This window comes from Micromys minutus (assembly GCF_963924665.1).
Source record: "Micromys minutus genome assembly, chromosome: 11".
Classification (NCBI taxonomy): domain Eukaryota; kingdom Metazoa; phylum Chordata; class Mammalia; order Rodentia; family Muridae; genus Micromys; species Micromys minutus.
Genome location: NC_137980.1, coordinates 20085965 through 20112761, shown reverse-complemented (window position 1 = coordinate 20112761; position 26797 = coordinate 20085965). Strand labels below are relative to the sequence as shown.

Sequence of the window (26797 nt, the reverse complement as noted above, 5' to 3'; positions counted from 1 at the left end):
TCTCTGTGTTGTAGTTAGAGGGTTTTTTTGTTTGTTTGTTTGTTTTATTTTTGAGCTACAGAACAGCTTGTTAGTTTCTTGTTTAAATTATTTCATAGGTTTTCTGTTTCTGTTAAGATAAAACTGCATTGACTTAGCTCCCACCAGGTTCCTTATTTCCATCTTGTATCCAGTCATGAGCAGGCTTTCTCCGCTGTAGGTATTGTATTTGCTTGTTCTTTCTACCTTAGTTAATGCTTCTTTCTTCCTCAGAATTTTGCTGTGTACTCACCCTTCCTGGTCTCTCTGACTAGGGTTAAAAACACCTATGGTAATTTTTTGTAGTGTTGTAACAACTTTTAATTATTCATTTGTGTTTGTTTCTGTGGTTTTGTGCATTTATTTTCCAGTAGAGATATAATTTATAATTTGTCAATCTCAGTATCATCTTAGTTTGTTTTCCTGGTTTTTTTTGTTGTTTTTCTTTTTGGTTTACTTCTTTGTTGTCTGTTTTTGGGCCTTTTTGAAAGTCTATTTTCTTCTGTTGACTTAGAAGTAATGCCTACACTGTACTGTTCAGTTTGTGATTATCATAAAAGTCTTACAATACAAATTCCTTGTCCTATTAACTGTTGCTTGTTATTTTTACTGTTTCCTGAAGATGTGCAGACCTCAGAACATCACTTCCTCCTGCTTGTTTGGAGGTCAGAGGACAACTTGCAGGACTTGCTGTCCTTCTATGTACTGTGGGTCTGAGAGATCATACTCAGTTTGTTAGCCTTGGTGGCGAGGCCATTACTCACTAAGCCATCTTATCAGCCCCTCTCTTTAACAAAACCTTTATTTGTTTTGTTTTGTTTTGTTTTGTTTTTTTGAGTCCAGGTCTTGCTGTATAAACTCTGTCCTGGTCCTCATTAAGTGGCCTAGGTGGCTTTGAGCTCATGTCATTCTTCTTCCCATGGCCTTCTAAGTGTCAGGATTGCAGACATTTTCTACCACACCCACCCAATTTTCAAAAACTTCATTATGGAAATACACAATTGTCATTTTTGTTGTGCTTTTTTCTTACTATTTTAAAAATTATTTATGGGTGTTTTGTCTGCATGTGCATCTGCATCACATGCATACCAGTACTGAAGAGGCTCTAGAAGAGGGTATTGCATCCCCTGGCATTGTAATTACAGATAGCTGGCTGTAAGCTGTCTGGGTGTTAGGAATCAAACCTGGGCCCTAGAAGGGTAGCCAGTTACTATTATTTATTTTTAATTTATTTATTCCTCTCTCACATATTACATCCAAACCTCAGTTTCCCCTCCCATTACACCTCCCAGCCCCTCTCTCCAAAATCCCCTCTCCCCCAGATCCACTCCTCCTGTTTCCCTTTTGGAAAAGAGCAGTCCCCGTAGGATATCAACTGAACAAGGCAGAACAAGTTATAGTAAGACTAGACACAAACTCATCGAGGCTGGACAAGACAACGCAGTAGGAGGAAAAGGATCCTGAGAGGAGACAAAAGTCAGAGACATTCCCACTCCCACTGTTAGGAGTCCCAGAAGAACACTAAGCTATACAACCATACAGCATAAGCAGAGGACCTCGCTCAGACTCACACAGGCTCTGTGATTGTCACTTCAGTCTCTGTGAACCCTGCTTAGTTGATTCCGTAGGCTTAATACAGCCCATAGCGTCCTCAACTCCTCTTCTTTGGCTCCTACAATTCTTTCTCCCTCTTCCATGAGGTTCTCCAAATTCTGACTATTATCTTCAGCCAGTGCTCTTAACCAGTGAAGTGCCTCTCTGGTTCCTTTACCTTTTCTGTCTGGTTGGTTTTTGAATTTTTTTTCAGACACAGTCTCACTATGTGGCTCAGGCTTTTCTGGAATTCAGTATATAGACCAGGTTGGCCTCTGCTACAAATACCTGTCTGCTTCTGCATTCTCAGGCTGGAATTAAAGATGGTTTGCCTCCATGCCAGGCTCTTTCATTTAACTTTTTTTTTTTTTTTAATGGATTTTTAAGACAGTGTTTTTCTTTGAGTAACAGCCCTGGCTGTCCTTGGACTCATTCTGACCACTTGGCTTCTAAACTACACAGATCCTCCTGTCTCTGCCTCTTGAGTGCTAGGATTAAAGACTTATGCTGCCATAACCAGCCCTAACTTCTTAAAAAGCCAACATCAGATTAACAGATGTTACATTTCCTCCTTTACCAGTGAAGTCACCTGTGCATTCCTTAACTCTTTCTAAGTTTTGTTTATGACAAATTCTATTTTACTTCAGTTTTTTAGCTGCCTTTTCCAGATGTTCTGAAGGGAAAAGCTGCCTGACATATCTGATGGCTTTTTGGGACATCCTTACTGATCGTTAAACTGTCAAATGTTGTATTCCTAGCTCATAAGTATTTCTTTCAATGTCTTTTTTTAAAAATAATAATTATTTTTTTTATGTGTATGGGTGTTTTGGCTGCATGTGTGTGTAGCATGCATGTTCAGTGGTCTTGGAGGCCAAAAGAGGGCAGCAGATCCCTGGAACTAGAGTTAGAGATGGTTGTGAGCCGTTATGTGGGTGCTGGGAATTATATCGAGATCCCCGGGAGAGCAGCCAGTCCTCTTAACTGCTGAGTTATTTGTGCTTTCTAATTAAGCTTCACCATTAAGATACTAATATTTCAACAAAAAACACCAAAAAAAAAAAAAAAAACCCAAAAAACTAGCTGGGTGGTGTGTGTGTGTGTGTGTGTGTGTGTGTGTGTGTGTGTGTGTGAGAGAGAGAGAGAGAGAGAGAGAGAGAGAGAGAGAGAGAGAGAGAGAGCGTGCGAAAGCACATGAACTTGAACTCAAGTGGGCACTTGTGTTGTTTTTTTTTTTTTTAAACTCAGGGTTTCTTGTATGTAGCCTTGACTATCCTGGAACTTGATCTGTAGACCAGGCTGGCTTCAAACTCACAGAGATCTGCTTGCCTCTGCTGGCTGAGTGCTGGGATTCAAGGCACGAGTCATCACTGCCCATCTGGCCCACACCCAGCACTGAAGAGGCAGAGGCAGGGGGATCTGTGAATTCAAGGTCACCCTGGTCTATAGAGTTGAATCCCAGAAAGGACAGCCAGAGTTACAAGAAAAATCCTGTCTCAAAAACCAAAAGAGAAAAAAAAAAGATGGCTAATATTTATTTTTGTATTTACTTTTTAAAGATGATCAAAGTACTATTTATAGCATTATTTAAAAATACAGATAAAACCAAGAAACAAACAAAAATTGTTGTTATTGTCTGTTTGTTTGAGGTATATTGTCTTGCTGTGTTTCCCAAGCTGATTTTAATTTATGATCTGGCTTGGCCTGTGGAATAGATAAGATTATAGGTATTTGCTCTCATCCATGGCATATAAATGAATAAAAGAGCAGAAGAAAACCACAGGGCTACCAGAAAGGGTTCTCTTAGTACTTTTTAGGAAGTATTTGGAGGTAAGTATGGAAATTTGGAGTTGAGGTGATATAGATAGATGTCTTTGGTTAGGCTGGGAGAGTTGGACATTAGTGCAAGAGCAGTGTGGAGCCCATCAAAATAAATGGACGGGGATGGTTGTAGACTATTCCACTATTAAAGTTAGTGCACAGTTAAGAAGGGCTAGAGAAATTATGAAACAGGAGCACTTAAAGGTTATATGTATGGGACAATTTGTGTCCCCCACATCAATATTTATTTTATTTGTAACACCACTAATTGTGGTTTTTTAAATTTTGAATTTAATTTTTTAGCCTAAAATCCTCTTGTTGTTAATAGTTAGATAAGTGATTTTTAGTGTAGTATTTTAGATCTATTTCCAAAATAAAACTCTGAAGTTCAGGACCTCACAATTGCTGGTGACTCATATTTAGTTTTGTGCTAATGATTGTCATAAGGTTCATTATTTCAAAATAGCTTTATTTATATTTTTATTTATTTTATGTGCATGGGAGTATACTTGTGTCAGGTTGGAGGTTAGAGGACATCTTGTGGGATTTAATGTTCTCTTTCTACCATGTGAGTTCCAGGGATTAAATTCAGCTTGTCAGGCTTGGTGGCAGATACATTTATCTACTGGACCATCTTACCAGTCCAGGCTTATTATTTTAAATACATTTCACAGTGTTGAACAACAATAAAACTGTTGACTATACTAAGTACTCATCCTATAGCTCAGGCTGAGATTATTAAACTTAACTGTATACTGGCCATAAATGTGTAATTCCCCAGGGCAGGTATTACTGATGTGCCGCCATGCTTACACTTACTGGTTTTGTTGTTGTTGTTGCAGTAATTATTTTATTAGTTATTATTGTTAATTTCTTGGTGTGTCTATCTTAAAAATTAAAATTTTATCATAGACGTATCTATAGGGCAAAAGTATTCATTGTATATGTAGATTTATTATTCATACTTGCCATTGGTATGAGAAAATAATTGAGAAAACAACATAAGAAAGGATTTATTTGGCTCAGTTTCAAAGGTGTTAGCCCATGATCATTCATTTATGTTACATTGACCCTGAGGAGAGGGCAACTATCACAGCAGTGAGAGAATCTAGTAGGGGCCACTTACCCTATGATTGCCAGGAAACACAGAATAAGAAAAAAGGGCTGGGATTGAGGTTTACCTTCCCAGGATACAAAATTCCTCCAGGTAGGTTATTTTTACCACCTTCAATAATGTCACCAAATTATAAATCTACCAAAGGATTAATCCATTATTTAGGGTAGAGGTCTCATGACCTCATGCATTCTCAGTGATTGAGTAACCACTGGGGACCAAACCTTTAACATAGAAACTTTTTTGGGGACACTACATATTTAAACCATAACAATAATGCTTAACACTGTCTAAGATTTTAGGTATCTACAGGGGCCCCCTGCTGGTTTTTAAACCTGAGGCATGCTCTCATTTTTGCATTTTTTATTAAAGTTTTGTAACCTTGTTATGTTTGGATCACTAAACAATAGATATTATAATATAGCAATTTAATTTAACAGAGCTACAATAGAAGAGGCATACTCCAGATCAATGACAAAACTAGCAAAATCTGCAAGCAATTATTCACAACTTGGGTGAGTTAATTTCTGGCTATTTTTCACAATTTATAAAGACAAAGTTCTTGAATCTATTGGGTTTCTACTAAGAAGCTGAAAGTTTGTAAATATATTCAATGATATATTACTTAGTGCTAAGACATTTTCAAAGTGTGTTAAAGTGGAAACTTAAGGGTTCTTTGGAAAGTCAGTTGTGTGGGATGGTTGGTGTTTTGCTGGGGCAAACACATGGAGTGTTTTCCTGAAGCAGACACAATTGAAAGGATGCTTTACTGAAGCAGACACATGAAGGAACATTGTGCTGAAGTGGACACAGGTGAATGGATGTTTCATTAAGGCAGACTCCTGAAGGGATGTCTCGGGTAAAAAGATGTTTTGCTAAAGCAAACATGTGAAAGGACGAATGCTGAAGGATTCTTCGCTAATGACACAAAACTAATGGTTCACCTTGCGTCTTGTAGTTAAGTTCTGTTTGTCCTGACTCCATAGAGAAAAATGCACCAAAAAACTTCTGGTGGTGTTCTGGCAGCTTCTTGACACTTCCGAGAGAGAACTCAGGCCAATTGGCAGACTGATGTCAGCTGATACAGACTCATGGCTGTATTTTTGCTAAGACAGACTCACGTTCTGAGGCAAGACCCATGGAAGACGTGATGTTTGGAGGGAGGGTAAATAGGGGTTTTGCTTGTGGAGCTAGCTTTGCAACACTTCTTCCTCTCCAACCTTAGCTGATCTTTGCTTTGTTAAGAGAGGCACAGTGAGAAAGTCTGGTGTCCCTGGTGGTCCTGTTATCTCCTGCTGACTTGTGCTGATTCAGCTGAGGCCTGGCTGTCTGCTAGGTCATGCCACCACTGCTGACTCTTGCTTGCTATCCCGGCTCTGCCGAACTGGACTGCTGGTATATTCATGAATTATTTGCAAGTGGCTCGAGCTGCCACTGCCGAATCCTTGAACTGAACTGTTGATTTTCTGACAAAATAAATGGGATTTGCTCCAAAGAACAATTTCTAAACAGGTCCACTTCCCCTATATCCTAATATGGGCGGTGGGCTAGGGAGGTTAAAGCATTTAAGAACCATATTAAAAATAGGTTGAGAAAAAATCTAAAGCTACAGTATGTTGTTAGGCAATTTTGTCATTTGTTTTTATTTATTTATTTATTTATTTATTTCCCTTTTTAAAATTGGATATTTTCCTTATTTAAATTTCAAATGTTATTCCATTTCTGGGTTTCTCCTTCCAGAATTCCCCTATCTCATCCCCCATCCCCCTGCCTCTATGAGGGTGCTCCCTCACTCACTCACCCACTCAACCACAAATTTTGTCATTTATAAATAGCATAGTGTATATTTACAAAAACTAAAATGGCTGTGAGAACAGTCAGTGAAGGTTATGGTGCCATTGATGTCTGTTGTTGCAAATATGATTAGTCATTAAACAAAGTGTCACTGTGAGCATGTGACTGACTGTACTGTATACCCATTTAAAATGCTTCATATAAATATATTCCTGGTAGAAAATGTCAGCGTACTTACTAAATCAGTCAGTGCAAAGATAAGGAAACCTTTTCTTTCTTTAAAAAATTCTGAAGTTAAAATATAATCACATTTTCTCCCTCCCTTTCCTCCATCTAACGGTTCCTACCTCTACCCTCCCTTGTTTTCTCTCAGATTCATACCTCTGGTTCTTTAACTGTTCTTTAAATGTGTGTATGAACATAAGCCCAACTTCCTCAGTACTTATTTGTATGTGATTTCAGGGCTGACCATTTTGAGGAACTCTTCTATGGGAGAGATTATTTTTCCTACTATTAGCATTTCTTAGTTGCCTGTAATTCTTTGTCTAGGATTAAGGCTTTATGAAACTTACTCTTTGAGTGTAATCATTTAATATTGTTAAGTTTTGAGATTGCAATTAAATATGTATAAAGTGCTATGCCAGTTTTCTGAAAGTTGATTTAAATTTTGTTGCACTTTAGCAGTGATCTTTAAAAACTCATTTAAATGCTCTAGAGTGGTGATCCCAGCATAAGGAGACTGAGATGGGAAGATGTCAAGTATGAGGCCAGCCTGCATAGGCTACATAGTGAGACCCTGTATTAAGGTTAAAACGTAGCAATAGCAAGTCACCTAGAAGATAAACTTCATTAAAATTATTAAAATATTTTTAAATTTCTTCTGTTAGTTAATAGACTTATTAAATTTTCCTTAGAAAAATTTATATTTTTATAAAATGAAAATAGTAAGAATTCATTTGCTTACATTATAAGTATATAAGAAAACATACTTATATAACACCTGTGGAAAGAATACCTATATAATATAAACTATAGTAACTCTAGAATGAAGGGTTAATTTTATTATCTCAAAGTTGAGGAAAGGCTGGTTGTACATATATTAGTCGAACAAGATTTTGTAGTGGCTTGTAGTAAAAGGTTCATCTGTATCTGGGATTCTGATAAGTTTGAATCTCTTGAAATTTTATACAAAGTTCTGTGAATATATATACACCACTTATTCCTAAGTAGAAGGGCCTATATAAATAATCTAGTTTACAAATGAATCTGCTTTAAAAATGTTAAGAAAAGCTATTTATGTAAGTGTTGTATAGTGTGCTTATTGTATAGTATGGTTGAGTGAGCTGAAAAACTTTCTGTTTTATGTAGCCCAGGCACAGTAAGAGAAATCCCAGTTTATCTTCATTCAGTGCTACTGTTTGGCCATGGGCTGTGTGCTCACTGCCACACTGTAAGAGGACCTGCAGGCATGGGCAGTGGCTAGGAAGGCTTTAGGCTGTCTAGCCTCTTGCACCTAGGATTGTTGAGACTGGTGGTTGATAGTTATTTTTATTTTACCTCCATTGATTCTCCAGTTTTTCCCCATTCCCCTTCTCCTTTTGTTTTAGGTTCATTCTTTTTGTTATGCTTCTTCTTAGAATTTGACACCCTTTTTCTTAAAGCTCCACGTTAATGTCTTTTTATCAGACCACACTAGGAGAGTCAGGAAATAATAATCAAAGCTGATTAACTATTTTGCTTTCATTTTATTTAGTAGAGCCTACCGTAATTTTTAGTTTCTTGCTGGATAAAGGAAGAAATATGGGTTGACTTGACCTGTGATTTCTGACAACATTCTCATGTTTGGAATGTGTGTTTCTTATATATAAGTTGCACACTACTTAAATTTTTTTGTAGGTTTATTTATTTTTTAAAAAAGACATTTATTTTATGTATATGAATACAATGTCACTGTCTTCAGACACACCAGAAGAGGACATCAGCTCCCATCACAGATGGTTATGAGCCACCATGTGGTAGCTGGGAATTGAACTCAGGACCTCTGGAAGAGCAGTCAGTGCTCTTAACCATTGAGCCATCTCTCCAGCCTGGTTTATTAAATTTTATATGCATTTTATATGCATGCATTTTCTTACATGCATATATATGTGTACCACATGTGTGCTTGGTGTTCCTGGAGGTTAGAAGAGAGCATTGGATCTCCTGGAACTACAGTTAGGACTGTTGTGAGCAACCATATGGATGCTGGGAATAGAACCTAGATCCTCTGCAAGAGCAATAAGTACTCCAAACCACTGAGCCATCTTTCCAGCCTTTCATAATTATATTTTTGTTTATCTCTTAAGCTCATAGAGACTTTAATATTCTTTTTTAATGACTTATTTGTTTTATATGAATACACTGTAGCTGTATTCAGACATACCAGAAGAGGGCATCAAATCTCATTATAGATGGTTGTGAGCCACCATGTGGTTGGTGGGAATTGAACTCAGGACCTCTGGAAGAGCAGTCAGTGCTCTTAACCAGGAGCCATCTCTCTAGTCCTTGTTTTTATTTATTGTATATTTTGTTAAGAAGTTTAATTTTGTGTTCACTTGCATTTAGGTATATTTTGAATTTCGCAGTTTGCCTATTAATATAATGTGTATAACTTGCAGAGGAAAAAAGTTGTGCATATCACAATTAGGAATTTAATAGTGCAGGGTTAAAAGTGTGCTCCAGCATGCATGTGTGTGTACAAGTGTAAGTAAGTAATTGTGAACAAATGTAAATGTGGCATATACAGTAACAATGTAGAAGAGAGGACAAAGCTAAGTATTAGGAAACAAGGACCAAATGCAAACATTAAACATGAATTATAAAGAGGATATAAAGCTAATAGTGTTTTTCTAGTTTTAACTGTTGTGGATTTTTTAGACTTAATGTGGATAAGTGCATAAAAACATACTCAGTAGTGAAAGTATAAAACCCATTGGGAAGCTGGACAACTTCCATTCCAATTGGCTACTCTAATTATATATACATTTCTCTGAGTTGTGTCTTTGGGTTTGGGTTTGTATGTGATTTATTTTTCTTTGATTCGAAACTTTCTTATAGTTAAGTTTAAAATAAATATGTATTTTAATTTGTGGAACTGGAGAGATGGATAAGTGGTTTAGAGCATTTGCTGCACTTACAGAGGCCTCAGGTTCAATTTTTAGCACCCACATCATAGCTTACAATCATCTGTAACTTCAGTTTCAGGAGATTCAGTACTTTCTGGCCTCCATGGGCACCAGACACTCACACGTGGTATGTAGGACTACATGCAAAGCACCATGTATATAAAGTAACAATTAAAAAAAATTATTTCATGTAGGTGGGTACGAAGGTAGGTCAGAAGAAGCCTTTGTGGACTCAGTTCTCTTCTTTCTACCTTTACATGGGTTCCAGGGACTGAAAGGCTATTGAGTTTACATCCAAATGCCTTTACTTACCAAGCCATCTTGTTGGCCTCAAGAAATCTATTTTTAGAGAAATATTTTCAGTGTAAAGACTCCATTGGTAGTGGTACACTCTCTTACCTGCCTGTGGTTTCTTGACTACTGTATATCAGGCTTACAGGAAGTTCATATATTTTGGGCATCTTTTCCTCTTGAAAATTTCCAACCACTGTTGGATTTAGTGTTGATTAAATTTCAAATAAGATAAAATCTAATCAGACAGTCCTACACTAAGAAGTTTAACTTCATCAAGCTTCTTTTTAAATACATGTCATGATTGTTTTCAGCTAATTTTTCTACTGTTTAGGAATTATAACAATTGGCAAAGAGTACATACATGCTAGAATAAGCGACTGCAGGGCTTTGTTTTTTTTCTTTTTGTTTGGTTTTTCAAGACATAGTGTCACGTGCCCACGCTTCCCGCCGCTAGGAACAGGCGTGCAACAAACAAACTGATTCTTCTGCGGATAACCTTTATTGTACAGCACTTTGAGCAGGGGGCTTCTTGAGCGGGAAACTTCTCTCTGAGCCGGGGACTCCCTACTGGGTTCTACTGTCTAGGCGACCTCTCACGCGCAGTCCCCCACGTGCGATCTCTCTGTCCAGTCTCTGTCCACGCGGGACCTCCCGCAATCTCTCCTATCGGGTCTCTCCACGTGGTATCTCTCTGCCATCCCTCCACGTGGGGTCTCCCGCAATCTCTCCACTGTCTTCCTCTCCCCCTCTCCTCCTCCCGTGGGGGAGAAAATGTACTGCTATATATGCCTAAGAGACTTCTGTTGCTACCTGATTGGTGCATCCTCCTGTAGCTCAATCACGTGCCCCAGGAGTGGGCTGTGACTTATGTGGTTGCCACGCAACACGAGGGGAAAGGTTTTTGTAGGCTGAACAATGGGCGGGAAGCTGGCGCCATCTATTGGCGCCAACGGCTTTCTACAACATAGTTTCTCTGTGTAATAGCCCTGGCTAACATGGCCTTGCTTTGTAGACCAGGCTGGCCTCATACTCACAAAGATCTTCCAAAGGCTTGTGCCACCATGCATGGCTGTGACTTTATTCTTTACCGTTGTGCTGTAGTAGCTGTTGATGTCATTTGGTTTTTTTCTTTTTCTTTTTTTAATGGCTTTCTGAGACAGGGTTTTTCTGCGTAACAGACCTGGCTGTTCTGGAACTTGCTTCACATGCCAGGCTGGCCTCAAACTCACAGTGATCTACCTGTTCTTGTTTCCCAAGTGGGATTAAAGGGATGTGCCACCATGTCCGGGTGCCGTTTGATTTTTTTTTTCTATTAGAAGCTTTATAGAACATACTTTTAAATATGTTCTTGAATTCTTTCAAATACTTGTACTTGAACACAGCAGTAATTATTCTTAGAATATTTTACATTAATCAGCTTGATTTAAATCAACCATAGAAATTTTGTGCTGCTCAAGGGATGATTATAAGTTTTTGGATGTTTGAGACCATTGACTATTTTAAGTCTTCTACTAGTGAGAAAAAGTGCCAGGAAAATACATTACATATTCCATACACTGTGGTAGAAAGGTGAATCTGCTAGTATATTGTTTAAGTACATAGGTACCATTACAAAGCTCAGATAGATTTCAGAATGCTACTGTTAAATGATTTGTATATAATTGTTGAAGGCACAAAGAAATTGTGTAAAAATTGATTTTTGCTTATTTAAATGCAGAAGAGAAGCTTTTATTTTTTTTACCTGATTATTGTGTTGGGAATCAAACCCAGGATCTCTTACCTCTGAGGCAAGCCCTCAGTCATTAAGCTATGTCTCCAACCCCAGAAAAACTTTAGTTTTGGTGGAGCTTCTTTACTGAGAAACTAGTAGTTTGAATGTTAACTTTTATTACTTGTTCATCATACAAAGGCTCATGTTGTGTCTGAATACACTTAAATGGCATGAGGTGTGAAAACCAGTGACATAAAAGTAACTAAGTTTTGTGTCCCTATAGTTCAAAGATACAAATAATTTAGCAAGGATAAACACACAAAATCTCTGGTGCATTATTTTGATTTCATCTTTTTTCCAAAGAAAATTGCTGAATCAAGTTCAATTTAGAACCTTAAACTTTACCCTTTCTTTCTTTTTTACTGGCTCATTTTTCTTTTAATAAATTATTCCCGTATTGTGCTTTTCCCTTAGAACATTTGCACCAGTGTGGGATGTGTTCAAAACATCTACAGAGAAATTAGCAAATTGTCATTTGGATCTTGTTAGAAAATTACAGGAATTAATAAAGGAAGTTCAGAAGTATGGAGAGGAGCAAGTAAAATCTCATAAAAAGGTAACTTTTTGTTGTTGAAGGATTGAATGGTTACATGGTAAGTGCTTTATAGTTTATTTTATCAAACCATTTCTTATCATACAGACTAAAGAAGAAGTTGCAGGGACTCTGGAAGCAGTCCAAGCCATTCAGAATATCACTCAGGCTCTCCAGAAGTCTAAGGAAAATTACAATGCCAAATGTGTAGAACAGGAACGTCTGAAAAAGGAAGGAGCTACACAAAGAGAAATAGAAAAGGTAATTATAATATCTCTAAAGCTCCCAAAATACTTTTTTTGTATGTATATATGTGATGTATATGCATGCACATATGGAGGCCAAAGGTCACTCTGTCTTCCTCTGTTATTCTCCCATATTTTTGAGTCAGGGTTTGTTATTGAACTTGGAAGTAACTGAGCTAGATTGATTAGGAGGCCATTGAGTCCCTGCAATCTAAGCTTCAGTACCAGGATTACAGAAGTATATCACCATGCTTGGCTTTTATATAGATGCTGGGGACCTAAACTCTTGTCTTTGAACTTTACTGAGCTATCTCCTGACCCCTGGTTGCTTATACAGTAAGACAGTTGATGAAATAATTTAGTGTATTTAGAAAAACATAGCCAAGTAACAAGCTTTTAAGTATATGTTGTTGCTGATTGACCAAAATTTATGTTTCATTTTAGTGGACCATAATTTTTTCTCCTATTCTGTTTTAATTGACAGTAGATTTTTTTTTTATTTTCCTTTTTTTCTTTTTGTTTTGTTTTTTGAGATGGAATCTCTGAATCCCTGGCTGGTTGTAATTCACTGTCTTCAAACTTAGAGATCCACCTGCCTCTGCTTCTTGATTGCTAGGATTAAAGGGGTGTGCCACTTACAGCTTTTACCCTTCCTCCTAAAGCATTCCACCCATTTATTTATTTGATGCATATTTCATTTAGAAACAATTTTGAAATCTTTGTAAAATATTTAACATACCTAACTGGAAAAGCAAATAAGTTAAATAAGTTCTTATTTAACTTTAGGTAAAAGTTACATAAGAAAAAATAAAAAGTTGATGGGATTTGGAGTAGTAAGTTCCTTTACAGTTTATATAATAAAGATTGGGACACAATAAAAGATGAGGTATATCTTGAAATTTATAGTTTCAAAACCTTCTGTTCCAGACACAGCAATTATAAATAAAGTATAAAAATAAAACCAAATTAACAGAATCGAAAGGAAGAGTCTTATCTTTGGGGTTCAGAAGCCTAAAATGATATGAGAAGATTGCAATCAAAACTTTTTGGGCTCAAATTCCTAAGGTAGGCATGGAATTTGACTCTTAAAAGACCAAGGGGAACAGAAATTCCCACCTTATGATAAAGAATGAACCACCTACTGAGGAACATGCACAGGCTGGACCTAGGCCTCTCTACACATATATAGCAGATGTGCAGCTTGATCTTCATGTGGGTCCTAAACAACTGGAAGGGGAGGGGCTATTCCAGAAGTTGCTTTTTGTCCTTGGGATGTGTTCTACTAGGTAGGCTGCCTTGTCTGGTCTTGGGAGAGGATGCACATGGTGTCACAAAGACTTGATGTGCAGAGGTAAGGGCATTATCAGGGAGGTGCCCTGAAGTGACTAAGTAGAAGAGAAAGATAATAAAAGAAAAGGTTGAAAAAAAAGAAGAACCTGGCTTACTGCTGAAAGCTGTGTAAGTGAAACAAAGGCCCTAGGACTGGGGAGATTGGGATCTAAGAGACATAAACTGTAGATGCATAATCCGGTCCAACAGTCAGTCTGGAACCAGCTCATGAGTCTTTGACTATACATATCTCCACATTCTAAAAGGAATGTTACTTAAAATCATCTTTTAAAGGCATACGTTCAGTTCGATCTTAGAGAGCCAGCAGTAGATAACCTGAAAACTAGATGGTTGGGGATGAATGAGAAAGCATAACACATGTAGAGTGGGTACTGCTTACTTGTATCCTGTGACTGCTCTTCACTTCTCATGGCCATAGAAAGAAAGAGAAGAGGAAAAATCCAAAAACAACTACAATTCTAGAACACATTGAGAAGATCTGATGTTGAGATAGGTCACTAATGTACTTAGTAATTGGAATAAGAATTCTTGGATGAAATTTAAATTCAAAAAGCATCAACAAAAATAAATGTTTGTGTTAGGTTATAGAAAGAAGTGCATATAAAATCATACTAAAGAGGATTAAGAAATTAATGGAGACATAATGAAACAATTTACTGGATAAAACCCAGCTAATTTGAAAACATAAAAATGAAAAAAACACAAAATTTTTTTAAAACAATAGAGTTAAAGACGTTATAGTTGAAAAGGAAATTTGGAAGCTAGGCTACTTTGAATACTAGTACTCTTTATCTAAAATTCTTGGACCTAGAACCTTTGCAGATTATTGGATTTCTTTCAGATAGGGCTATTTATTATTATTATTAATGATATTAATAATATTATTTTGAGACAGTTTCACTGTGTAACCCTGGTTGACCTAGAACTCACTACGTAGACCAGCCTTGCCTTGAACTTAAATAAGATCCACTTGCCTCCCAATTCTGGTATTAGTGCTATGTACCGGTCGCTACCCCTGACTGGATTTGGAGTATTTGAATATGTAGAGTAGGGTAGTAGTAGAGCCCAGGTGTTTATGTAAATTAAATTATGTCTCTGAAAATGTCTAGAACCAGCCTTCCAAATAAAGACTTATTTCCAATATTGGATTGATTTCTAAGACCAGTCCATGATTGAGTCAGAATAACTGGTCACATTAAAGGAAAAATAAGGGTCATTATAACTTCTTTTTGATTCTCTGTCCCACAGGGTCTAAAAGCTTAAGGCAAGGCAGCTTGTCAAGTCTGGGATATAGGCTAGCAAAAGTGGGTCAGGAACATATGTCCAATACAGTTTCCAAGTCACCATTGTCAGGGCACTCAGCAGGCTCATAGGTCAACTTCATTCTTTGCCCCAGCATCAGCATGTCTCACCAATCACCGTGGCAGCTAGCACACTCCTGCAGCATCCTGAGGAAAAAAACACAAACATGCTCCCTTCCCCATATTAATTACCTGATCAGGACCATGCCATATGCCAGTGTGTGGATCCTTCCACTTCACCTATGCATTTACAAGAAATACAAAAGTATGCATAAAGGCAAATTGTAACAACTTTTGTATAATGGTTATTAATTTTGCCTGAAAAGTTTGCACATACAATAGGCCAGATATCAGTATTCTGCAATAACCAGTTTAATTGCTGTTTGGAATGAGGAATAAATATTTCATTAGTTAATACGTTTTTTCTTTTTCTTTAAAGATATGCTTATTTACTTTATGTATGAGTACACTGTAGTTGTCTTCAGATTCACTAGAAGAGTACATTGGGTTCTATTACAGATGGTTGTGAGCCACCATGTGGTTGCTGGGAATTGAACTCGGGACCTCTGTAAGAGCAGTCAGTGCTCTTAACCACTGAGCCATCTCTTCAGCCCCCTAAAATACTTTCTTGATTCTATCCTACAATTCTGTATTAACACAACAGCTTCATAATATGGTGTTAAAAGCTTACTTAGAGACGAAGTAAGATGAATCCACATTAATGGTCCCTTTTGTAGGGGAACTGCTATGGGTTCAAACAGCCAACAATTGATAATAGTCTATATAATGTATCTGTTGTTGACTAATAGCTTCCTCTACTTTCTGCAAAGCTATTCGTCCCTCATCAGTTAATTGTCGAGGGGAATTAGGATTTTCATTCCCCTTAAGAATATCAGAGTTTTAAGTTCTCCTGTGGTAAACTTAAGATGAGGTCTTAGCCAGTTAACATCTCTACTATCTTTTCTTTTTTTCTTCTCTTTTTGCATGTACACCTGTAGGCCATCCATATAATGATATACACCGAAGGATTCCAAGTCCCTAACTTCTTGTATTGAAACAGCAACAATTTTATTTTTTTACATAATGTAGGGCTATTAGTCATTCCTTGAGGCAAAACTTTTCAATAATATCACTTCATGTATCTTTAAAATTACGAGCAGGCACATCAAATGCAAACCTCCCACAAGGATTCAAAGGAACAATATAAAAACAATCTCCCAAATCCATAATTCTGTGTGCATTTCCTGGAGTGGCAGCTGGAGTAGGAAGCCAGGCTGCAGTGATCCTACAAGTTCCACAGATGCGTCAACCCTTTGCAAACCTGCAACAATCTCCACCTGCTTGACTTTTTTTCTTCATTACAAATATGTGTGCGTTAGAATTCTGAGCCTGTGATCGAACTGCAAACTGTAGCCAATAGAACACTGGCTGTTTAACCACAATCTTTTAAGTTTTCCTTGCAACACCAAAGCAACAACCACAACTTTGAAAAGCAAAACTCAACCTCCCACAAAACAGTCCAGTCTCTAAAATCAACACCAAGTGCATCACCCCATGCTACAAAGTTTGGCTGCCAATTCCTGCACACGAATTCACGGCAGTTCAACCTCCAGTACCTCACCAAAGAGACCCTACCCTAAATTCTACCTTTTAGAAGTCTGATTTCTAGGTTAAGAATTATATAAAATATTACCCAATTTAGAGGTATCTTTAGAGACCTGTTTCCCTGGGTTGGCTCAGGCCATGTATTGTTGTGTAGAATGAATCCAACTGAGTTACCAGTTTTAAACCACCTTTCTGTTACCAATGTTACATACCCAACGTAACTTAAAAGCCAATAATCTATAGCCAAGACATGCAGAGTATTTATACGTATAAAACCAGAAACAAAAATGAAGTGGCTACACACACATTTAAACTGCAAAATTTTTTTACTTTCTCTAGCTGTAATTGAACAACATTTTCTTACTTTTTTTATCTGTAATTTCAAGAGAGGAGCACCTTGTCACCTGCTGAACCCAATAATCACAGTCACAGAGATTTTTCTAGGAGAAACAATCATCAGCTCCCTATCATAGAATCCAAAAAGCTGCTGGCCCCTTTAAGAGCGGCTTGTGCAGACAGTCAGCTCCTGGCAGGGCTTCTCCAGCTGAGCTAGACTCCTAGTTACAGGTGTAGGCAGGGCTTCAGAGGCCAATTGAGACTGCTTTTTTTTTTTTTTTTTTTTTTTTTTTTAAATGAGTTAAAACTAAATCAAGGGTTGAACAACCAGCAGACCAGCAGATAAAGTTTTGACCATTATTCTTCTTTGGAACATGAACAAAACGAAGACACAGACATAAATGGACAGATTGGAGTGCCCAGGAGACGACAGAGAGGAAAGAGAACTAGATGTGTCACCAAAGGGACCCAGATGTCCTACCTAAGAGACCCAGAACCAGAGCTAAATATTCCTCCTCCTTCTGTCCCTAGGAGAGCTCTGAAACAGCATTTTCCTTCTCTTTCACCAAAGCATCCAGGACAGGTGGGGAGGACTGCTTTTCTCAAAGCCATTCTCTCATGTCTAGGGTGTAAACCATCTCTAGACAGGATCCAAAGACTAAAAGCATCTATGAGAATTATCTTTACTTCTCTAGATTTTAGCATAACTCTAAACACACAAAAAAATATTATACCATTATCTTACCTCTTTTTACAAGGCTTATTCACCGCTGGTCCAAGTCTTCCTTACTTTCCTTTGAGTGCTTCCTCTAGAGGTGTACTTCACTGAATCCCACTTACTGGGACTCAAATGTTGACCTTTTGATCAAGCCAGCTCAGTCAGTCACCAGGTTCTCCAGGGTAGGAGCAAGGATTAAAAAGAGAAATGACAATTAGAGAACACTGTAGGATGACCCCAGCCAATTCTGAGACTGAAGCGCCTTTATTTATTTATTTATTTTTCCTGTTTGCTTTTATACCAGTTTTAAGTACATGCAAAATAATAAGATCAGTTTGGGGTGAAGGAACAAGCAAGGCAGTAAAAACCTGAAAACAGTTTTCCAGGGGCTAATCTGGACCAAGACAAAAGGAATGCCACACATCTTTGCATTAACCCAGATGTAAATGTTCTTAATCTTGGCCTATTTCCTGAGTCCTAGCCCAAAGTCATATTTCTGCCTTGAGCTTACAACAGCCTCAAAAAGCTCTCCACAAAATGTTTTAATTTCTTTTGCATCTAAAGTCTTACTGGATTTTTCTTTTTAATTCAGAGGTACTTAGCCTTTGTTAAAAGACATAACTCAGAACAAACTACAGAGAAACTCATCCTCATTTATTTAATGTAAATTTCTAAAGAGAATAAAAAAATTAGGTAATGATAATGAAACTACTGCTTAGAGAATCAGTAGTTCACACTGAAGTCACTTTTGAGCAAAATCAGTAATCTTCAGTTTGAAATTAAGCATACTAAATAAATGTAGACTTAAGTACCAGAGGAAAAAAAATGTAAAAAGCTAAGAGGCATTTTTCTCCTCATATCTCTGCTGTTGGTAACATGACATTTATGATGATGTTTCATTGCTTGTGTAAACCTGGCTATGTAGTCAAGGATGATCTTGAACTCTCGATCCTCCTGCCTCTACTCCCGAGTACTGGGACTTGTATTTCTGTACCACCACACCAGTTCGTGCAATGCTGGAAATTGAATCTAGGGCTTCACATGTGCTAGTCAAGAACTCTTAACTGAGTCAACTCTCACCAAATTAATATTTTCCCTTCTTTTTTTTCCTCGTTCAACTTTATTTTAAAAAAAAAGAGAGATACATGTACAGATTTTTAAAGGCATTTTGGCATAACACTATATGAATATATTTTTGTTAGTACTTAGTTCTTTTAGAAGTTTGATAGTATGCATTGAAATCTAGTTACCATAAGCATAAAGTACATGTAGAACATACTTAACATGGAAACAGTCAGAGTTTTCTTGGTGTGTATAGATTAAACATGATTTTTGAATACCAAAAATTGCCACCAGGCTATATTCTTAGCTCTTGGATTATTAATGATTTAAGGTCCAGGTGTACCACACTCTGAGAGGGTGCTATACACTTTTTTATTTTTCCTCAGAAGGACTGAGGCTTTCACTTTTTGGCCTTTGTTTCTCTTGAGCTTTATATGGCCTGTGAGTTGTTTCTGGGGTATTCAGAGCTTTCTGGGGCTAGTATCCAATTATCAGTGACTGCATATTATGTCTGTTCTTCTATGACTGGGTTACCTCACTCAGGATGATATTCTCTAAGTGCATCCATTTTCCTAGGAATTTCATAAAGTCATTGTTTCTGATAGCTGAGTAGTATTCCATTGTGTAAATGTACCACAATTTTTATATCCATTCATCTACTGAAGGACATCTGGGTTCTTTCCAGCTTCTGGCTATTATAAATAAGGCTGCTATGAACATTGTGGTGCATATGTCCTTAATGTATGTTGGAGCATCTCTGGGGTATATGCCCAGAAGTGGAATAACTGGGTCTTCAGGTAGGACTATGTCCAATTTTCTGAGGAATCGCCAGACTGATTTCCAGAGTGGTTGTACCAGTTTACAACCCCACCAACAGTGGAGGAGTGTTCCTCTTTCTCAACATCCTTACCAGCATCTGCTGTCATCTGAGTTTTTGATCTTAGCCATTCTGACTGGTGTGAGGTGGAATCTCAGGGTTGTTTTGATTTGCATTTCCCTGATAGCTAAGGATGTCGAGCACTTCCTTAGATGCTTCTCAGCCATTCGATATTCCTCAATTGAGAAATTTTTGTTTAGCTCTGTACCCCATTTTTTAATAGGATTGTTTGATTCTCTGGCGTCTAAGTTCTTGAGTTCTTTGTATATATTGGATATTAGACCTCTTTCAGATGTGGGGTTGGTAAAGATCTTTTCCCACTCTGTTGGCTGCCGTTTTGTTTTCTTCACAGTGTCCTTAGCCATACAGAAACTTTGCACTCTCATTAAGTCCTATTTGTTGATCTTTGACCTTAGAGCACGAGCCATTGGTGTTCTGTTCAGGAATTTTTCTCCTGTGCCTATGTGTTCTAAGGTTTTCCCTACTTTTTTTCCTAATAGTTCCAATGTATCTGGTTTAATGTGGAGATCTTTGATCCACTTGCAGTTGAGCTTTGTACAAGGAGATAAGAAAGGGTTTATTTTCATTCTTTTGCATGCTGAGTGCCAGTTGAGCCAACACCATTTGTTGAAGAGGCTGTCTTTTTCCATTTAATGTTTTCAACTCCTTTTGTCAAAAAATCAAGTGACTATATGTATGAGGGTTTATTTCTGGATCTTCTTTCTATTCTGTTCCGTTGATCAACCTGCCTAACTCTGTACCAATACCATGCTGTTTTTAACATAATTGCCTTGTAATATAGCTTGAGGTAATATTATCCCTTCTAAGTAAAGACTTGAGTAGCAAAACTATTTAGAACTCTAAAAGCTATGCGAAGAAGATGAAATGATGCTCCAGGAGTGTACTTTTACTTCTTAAATACCCATCTGATGTAAGTGGTGGTTTGAATGTGCTTGGCCCAGGGAGTGGCATTGTTAGGAGGTGTGGCCTTGTTGGATGAAGTGTGTCACCATGGGAGTGGGCTTTGCGACCCTCCTAGCCATGTGGGAGCTTGTTCTTTTAGCCTTTGGAACAAGATGTAGAACTCTCAGCTCCTCTTTCACCATGCAAGCTGGACGCTGCCATGCTTCTCACCATGATGGACTGAACCTCTGTATCTGTAAGCCAGCCCCAATGAAGTGTTGTTCTTATAAAAGGTGCCTTAGTCATGGTATTTGTTCAGAGCAGTAAAACCATAACTAAGATAGTTACCTAGTGCAGATCTTCTGTGTGAACTAATGCTTGTCCAAAACAGTTGACTTTATTACTATTGATTTATAATAGCGATATCAGTATTATTATTGTGAGAGGTCATCACTACATTGTCTATATCAGCATATATGTTACTTGAAAAAATACTTGAATTTGCAGTTTCTTAATATAAAAACAAAAAATTTACAAGTTTGTTGTAGCTTCATGCTTTACAATACATTGTTGCCTTAATGAGTGATTTCCTTAAGTATGTTTTGTGGATTATGTTATAATAATTGCATTAGTAAATAAGTGTTTTGGTTCCTAGCCTCTTGCTGTGCTGTTACATGGTTAAAATCTAAATACATTACCCCATTTTGTCTTCAAAAAGCTTCCCTTTTCTTAGCTAAAGTACATTATTAAATAGTATAGAGTCAGAGACTAGAAAGAAGATAGAGTAATTTGTATAGAACACGTGAAAAGGAAAAATTATGGCTAGTTATATATCTCAGTGGTAGAGTACCTGTCTAGCATTTTGTGTGTGTTTTCTTAATTTGTTTTTTATTTTATTTTAAAATATTTTTATGTAATATATTTTGAATATATTTTCCCCTCACCTCCTCCCAGATCCTATCTCCCTGCCCATACAACTTTGCTCTCTTTCCCTGCCTCTCTTTCTAAGAAAAAAGAAAATTAAACAGAAATCAGTAAGACAAAAAAAAAAAAAAATGTCCAAATGAAACAAAAACCACACAAAACAAAACACCATTTGTTTTGTGTTGGGCAACTACTCCTGGGTATGGATACTACCCTAGAGGGGGTTTGATAATACTCAGTGACATTCTTATCAGAGAAAGTAGATTTTTCCCTTTGCTAGCAGCTTCAATAACAGGTAGTTTCTTGCTTAGGAGTGGGACCTGATATACACTTCTTAGTTTTGGGATCCGGTCTGGCCTGAACCTGTGCAGGTTCTGTGCTTGCTGCCACTGTCTGACTTCATATGTGCATTGGCGTTGTTAGATTCGAGGACGTTATTTCCTTAAGTCATCACTCACTTCTCCCTCTTACATTTCCCCCCCCCCCCCCTTTTTTTTGAGATAGGGTTTTTCTGTGTAGCCTTGGCTGTCCTGGAACTCAGTGTATAGACCAGACTGGCATCAAACTTAACAGATACCTGCTTGCCTCTGCCTCCTGAGTGCTGGTACTATGGTGGGCATAAAATTCAAATAATTCTTCAAGTAAGTTTGAATATATATTTCCAGTTTTTTAATATAATTAAAACAAAATTACAAGTTTAGCTTTATACTTTCGAATAGACTATAAACCACTATGCCCAGACCTGGGGGTTTGATGAAGATATTCCATTTAGGACTTAGTGGTCCAAAGTCTCTCACTCTCTGATTGTTGTTCAGATGCAGGTCTGTGCTCCCTTGTACTTCAAGAAGCTGCTTTGACATGGGTTTAGCAAGGCACTGATCTGTGGGTGTAGCACCATGTCATTAGGTATCAGTGGTGGCTTGAAAAGAAATGGTCTCCGTAGACTCACATGTGTGATTTCTTGGCCAGTAGGTAGTAGCACTATTAGGAGGTGTGGCCTTGTTGAAGGAAGTGTGTCACTGTGGAAGTGGGATTTGAGGTCTCATATGCTCAAGCTAGGGCTAGTATGGCAGTCTCTTTCTGCTACTTTCAGATCCAGATATAAAGCTCTCAGCTCCTTCACCAGCACTCTGTCTATCTGCATACTGCCATGCTTCATGCCATGACGATAATGGGCTTAAATCTCTGAAACTATAAGCCAGCCCCAATTAAATGTTTTTCTTTATAAGAGTTGCTGTGGTCATGGTGTCTCTTCACAGCAATAGAAACCCTACTAAGACAGAATCATTTTATTACTATGTTGTTTAGCAGAATACTAGTATTAGATTTTCCCCTAGGCTATGACCTGTCTATTCTCAGATTCATGTCCACTTTAGGAGCATCAGATATGGATTCCATCTCATGGAGTGGTCCTTAAATCCAGTCAGAAAGTGGTTAGTTACTTCCACAACAGTTGTGGCACTAATCATAAGTATATATGGCGGGCCAGTTTCCGGTGGATGTCTCAAGGTTTATAGCTGGGTGATATTGATGATGACAAACTCCCCTGGAAGTACTATGAACACTAAGCAGTAGAGTGAAGTTTCTAGTTGGGTACTTGTAGATTTATGTTAAGTTAATACATGATTGGACTGTGGAGAGGTAGGCAGAGAAAAGGTAGGAAAACGGAAGAGGAACAGGGATTGGGAGGAAATCAAGATGGAGATGGAGAAAGCAGACCTGGATCCTCGTGGCCGTGATTGGCAATAGGTAGAAATATTTTAAGGGATTCTATAGGTCTTTTATCTTATATAGAAGGGCAATTTGTATCTTTGTCCATTTGATTTAATCTTATGGTTTGTGGATTGAGAGTTTGATATATAAACCTATATGAAAAGCTATTGGGCCATGGAGTGATGTTTGTGTTGGACAGTGGAGGAAAGAAAACACTGGGTGGTAACCATCACCCGAGACAGAAACATCAGGGCAGGTGGAGTGAACCGCTTGGGAAGGGAACCGTGTGGAGAGGAACCAAGTGACAGAGTCGTGTCTTCAGCTCCGTACTAGAGCAACATCCACAGAGTGAGACGTGGGGGGGGGGGGCTGATAAAGAGATAAGCCTTTGTTTTTTAATAATTACTACAACAGGCACTACTAATTCAACTATTCAGTGTTCAGTGTATAAGTGTTGTCTTCCACAATAGGGCCTTACCCTCAGGACACAGAGACAGCAGCCAATAGCCTTGGCAATAACCTGTGATTCAGGGGTTTCCATGGGGACCTCTTTGCTAAAGTCTCTACAAAGTACAACTCATTACTAGCCCTGAAGGTTTTACTTTGTTTTCATAGGATTTACAAAGCCACTGATTTGATTCCTCTAGCTTTGAATAAACAAGGGAAGAAATTGATTATAAGAGTCTATTTGGGATTGGAAAGATGGCTCAGTAGTTAAGGGTTAAGAATATTTGCTGTTCTTCCAGAGGACCCAGTTTCAGTCTCCAGCATCCATATTAGGTAGATCACAACCATCTGTAGCTCCAGCTTTAGGAGATATGATGCCTCTGCTCTCCACAAGTTCCTTCACTCCTGTTCCCAGACCTGCCTGCAGACACACATCTATACATAATTTTAAATAATAAACCTTAACAAAGGTTTTATGAAATAAATTGCATTTAAAAGTACAGACATTGCTACTTTTAAAATCTGTATGAATTTCCTTTTAAATTGTACATTTCCCAATGATGTTTTTATTAGTTTTTGACATGTATTATTTGGCAAGATGTAATAGACAGCAGGACAAAACAGGTAAATATTTTTAGTCATCTAGACTAATTACTCTTTATGTCCCCCCATATCATAGTTTGATGAAACTTACATTGTTCTTACCAAGGATAGGTTTACCTAGCATATCTTACGATTTCTTGCTCATCAGACTGTCATCAAGAATATGGTGATACTTATATATTGACATTCTACAGCTTGCCCTTCACCTTTGAATTCTTTATTTTACAACCTATCTTCTTACATCCAAATTGATCAACCTCTAGACAGGTTTTTTTTTTTTTCCCTGCCACCACCAAGGCTGGCCTGCGACTCCCAGACCCCTTGCCTTGGCTTGGCGCTCCTATACCCACATACCACTCACTGTCTATAGCACTGAGGACTCAGTAGCTGTGTGTCCAGTACAGAGATGCATAGGCTCTTTTCTCCAGACTGTGTCTCTCCCAAGATTTATATTGATTTCTGTGGTTTTGTTACTTTCTGATTTATCTTTGTATGTAAGTTATTTTACAAAGTCCTTGAAGAAAAAATGTCTTATAATTTGATGTTCCTCTCATTCTATTTCCTATTTTCATTAAGTAACTGATAAAATTAAGACTATATAACTACTGTAGTGGGTTTTTTATAAGAGTTTCTGAGAAATGGGTAAAAATTAAAAACAAAATTATTGATTTACCGGAACATCCTAGAAACTGAGAACTATCATGGCAAGCTAAATTTTTTAATTTTGAGTTTGGTTTATAAACTGTTTTTGTTGTTGTTTTGTTTTTTGAGATAGGGTTTCTCTGTGTAGCTTTGGGTGTCATGGAACTCAATCTGTATATAGACAAGATTGGCCTTGAATTCAGGAATCCTGCCTTAGCCGCCAGAGTGCTGCGATTAAGGCATGTGCTGCCATCATCTGGCTAGTTTATAAACTTTAATTAGACATTAAATAGAATTGTACATTAAGGGAGAGGAGGAAGACCTACCATTGTAGAAAAGGGTGTCAGGTACCTTTTGATTGGTGCCCTTTTTTACATTGCTTCTTTACTAGTTTCTCACGGATATTACTTATGGTTATAGAATCTTGCTTTGGGCTATAAAGTGAGCACGTTTGAATTTTTTGAACATTCCATTAGAAAGAAGAGTCCATGTTTGAGTCCTGAGTTATTGACTGCCCACATTTAAAAAAGGAAATGATTAAGACAGGTATTAAAGGATTAAAGTATATATTGAACCAAACTTAAAAAAAGATTTATTTATTATATATAAGTACACTCTAGTTGTTTTCAGAAACACTAGAAGAGTGCATCAGACCTCATTACAGACGGTTGTGATTTGAACTCAGAACCTCTGGAAGAGCAGTCAGTGCTCTTAACCACTGAGCCATCTCCCCAGCCCCAAACCAAACTCTTAAAATGTACTTTTAATTTGTTACTTCATATTACTTACATTAAGAAAGGAAAAAATGGTTAACCTCAGTTTAATATGTTTTTTGGTGTGGGCTAGAAAGCACCAGCTGGTCTTGCAAGGGACCCAGGTCTGATTCCCAGCACTCATACTGTGGCCCACAGACACCTGTAACTCTGGTGTCAAGAGAACTGATGCCTTCTTCTGTTTTCTGAGAGCACTAGGTATGAATGTTGTTCACACAGACAGACATATATGAAGGCAAACATATACATAAAATAAATACATCTTTTAAAAATGCTTTTGTTTTGTTACAGGCAGCTGTTAAGTCTAAGAAAGCTACAGATACTTACAAACTTTATGTGGAAAAGTATGCATTAACAAAAGCTGATTTTGAGCAGAAGATGACAGAAACAGCCCAGGTTGGTATTTTTAAGGGTTTAAAATGAAGACAGGATGCTTATATTTGTGGACACTGGTTAAATAATAGAATTTTTGTTTAATTTTCTTAGTATCAGAAAAATTGAAATGAACTGTTTGAGTACTGTGGTAATTTATATTAGCATTAACATGGCAGACTGCTAGTGCTTCTTATACCGGTTTTCCTTCATGTCATCGTGACCAAACAGCCGAGAGAGAGCTGCGTTTACCTTGGCTTATGGTTTAGAGATGGCAGAGATGAGGCTGCTTACATCTTAGTGGATTGGGAAGCAGAAGCTCAGTCTGGAAGTAGAGCCAGCCTAGACTCCCCAAGACCTGACCCCAAGCCCTGGCCCTGTCTACATCCACCAGCTAGGCACATTTGTCCAGAGGATTCTATAATGTTCCAAACAGTTAACCAGCTGGGTCCAAGCTGGGGACACCATGTGATGGACAGTTCACATTCAGACTATAACAGTGTCCTAAGAGTTTACTCAAATAAATAAGAGCTGTTTAAATACAACTGAGGAAAATGCAGGTTTTGGTAGATAGTGAAGACAATGCTGGTTGTTAGGCTTGAGTCTTGATTCTCTGTAAGAAGAAACCTGGAAGATAGAACTGAAGGTACAACAGACAAAACAGTGAGAAAGCCCTGTTCTCAAATTCTTGTGGATGAAGGTAGACAATGAAAATGTGCTCTTTTAATTTGGGATCAATGATACATAGTTTGGTGTTCTTTCAGTCCTAGTTGAAGGCATATTTTAAGATGGGTGCACTTGATGAGTTCTACCTAGTAACACTTCTAT

The 26797-nt window shown here is 37.7% G+C and overlaps 1 protein-coding gene across 1 annotated transcript in view; it reads left to right on the top strand.

Annotated features, from left to right (window-relative positions):
* The window catches only part of FCHO2 (FCH and mu domain containing endocytic adaptor 2), an 89347-nt gene that overhangs the window by 10447 nt on the left and 52103 nt on the right, over positions 1-26797 (top strand). Inside the window, exons 3-6 of the mRNA XM_080924972.1 lie at positions 4984-5058; positions 11981-12122; positions 12207-12359; positions 25889-25993. Of these exons, the coding sequence (XP_080781098.1) occupies positions 4984-5058; positions 11981-12122; positions 12207-12359; positions 25889-25993 (475 nt within the window). The remainder of the gene's footprint in view (positions 1-4983; positions 5059-11980; positions 12123-12206; positions 12360-25888; positions 25994-26797) is intronic.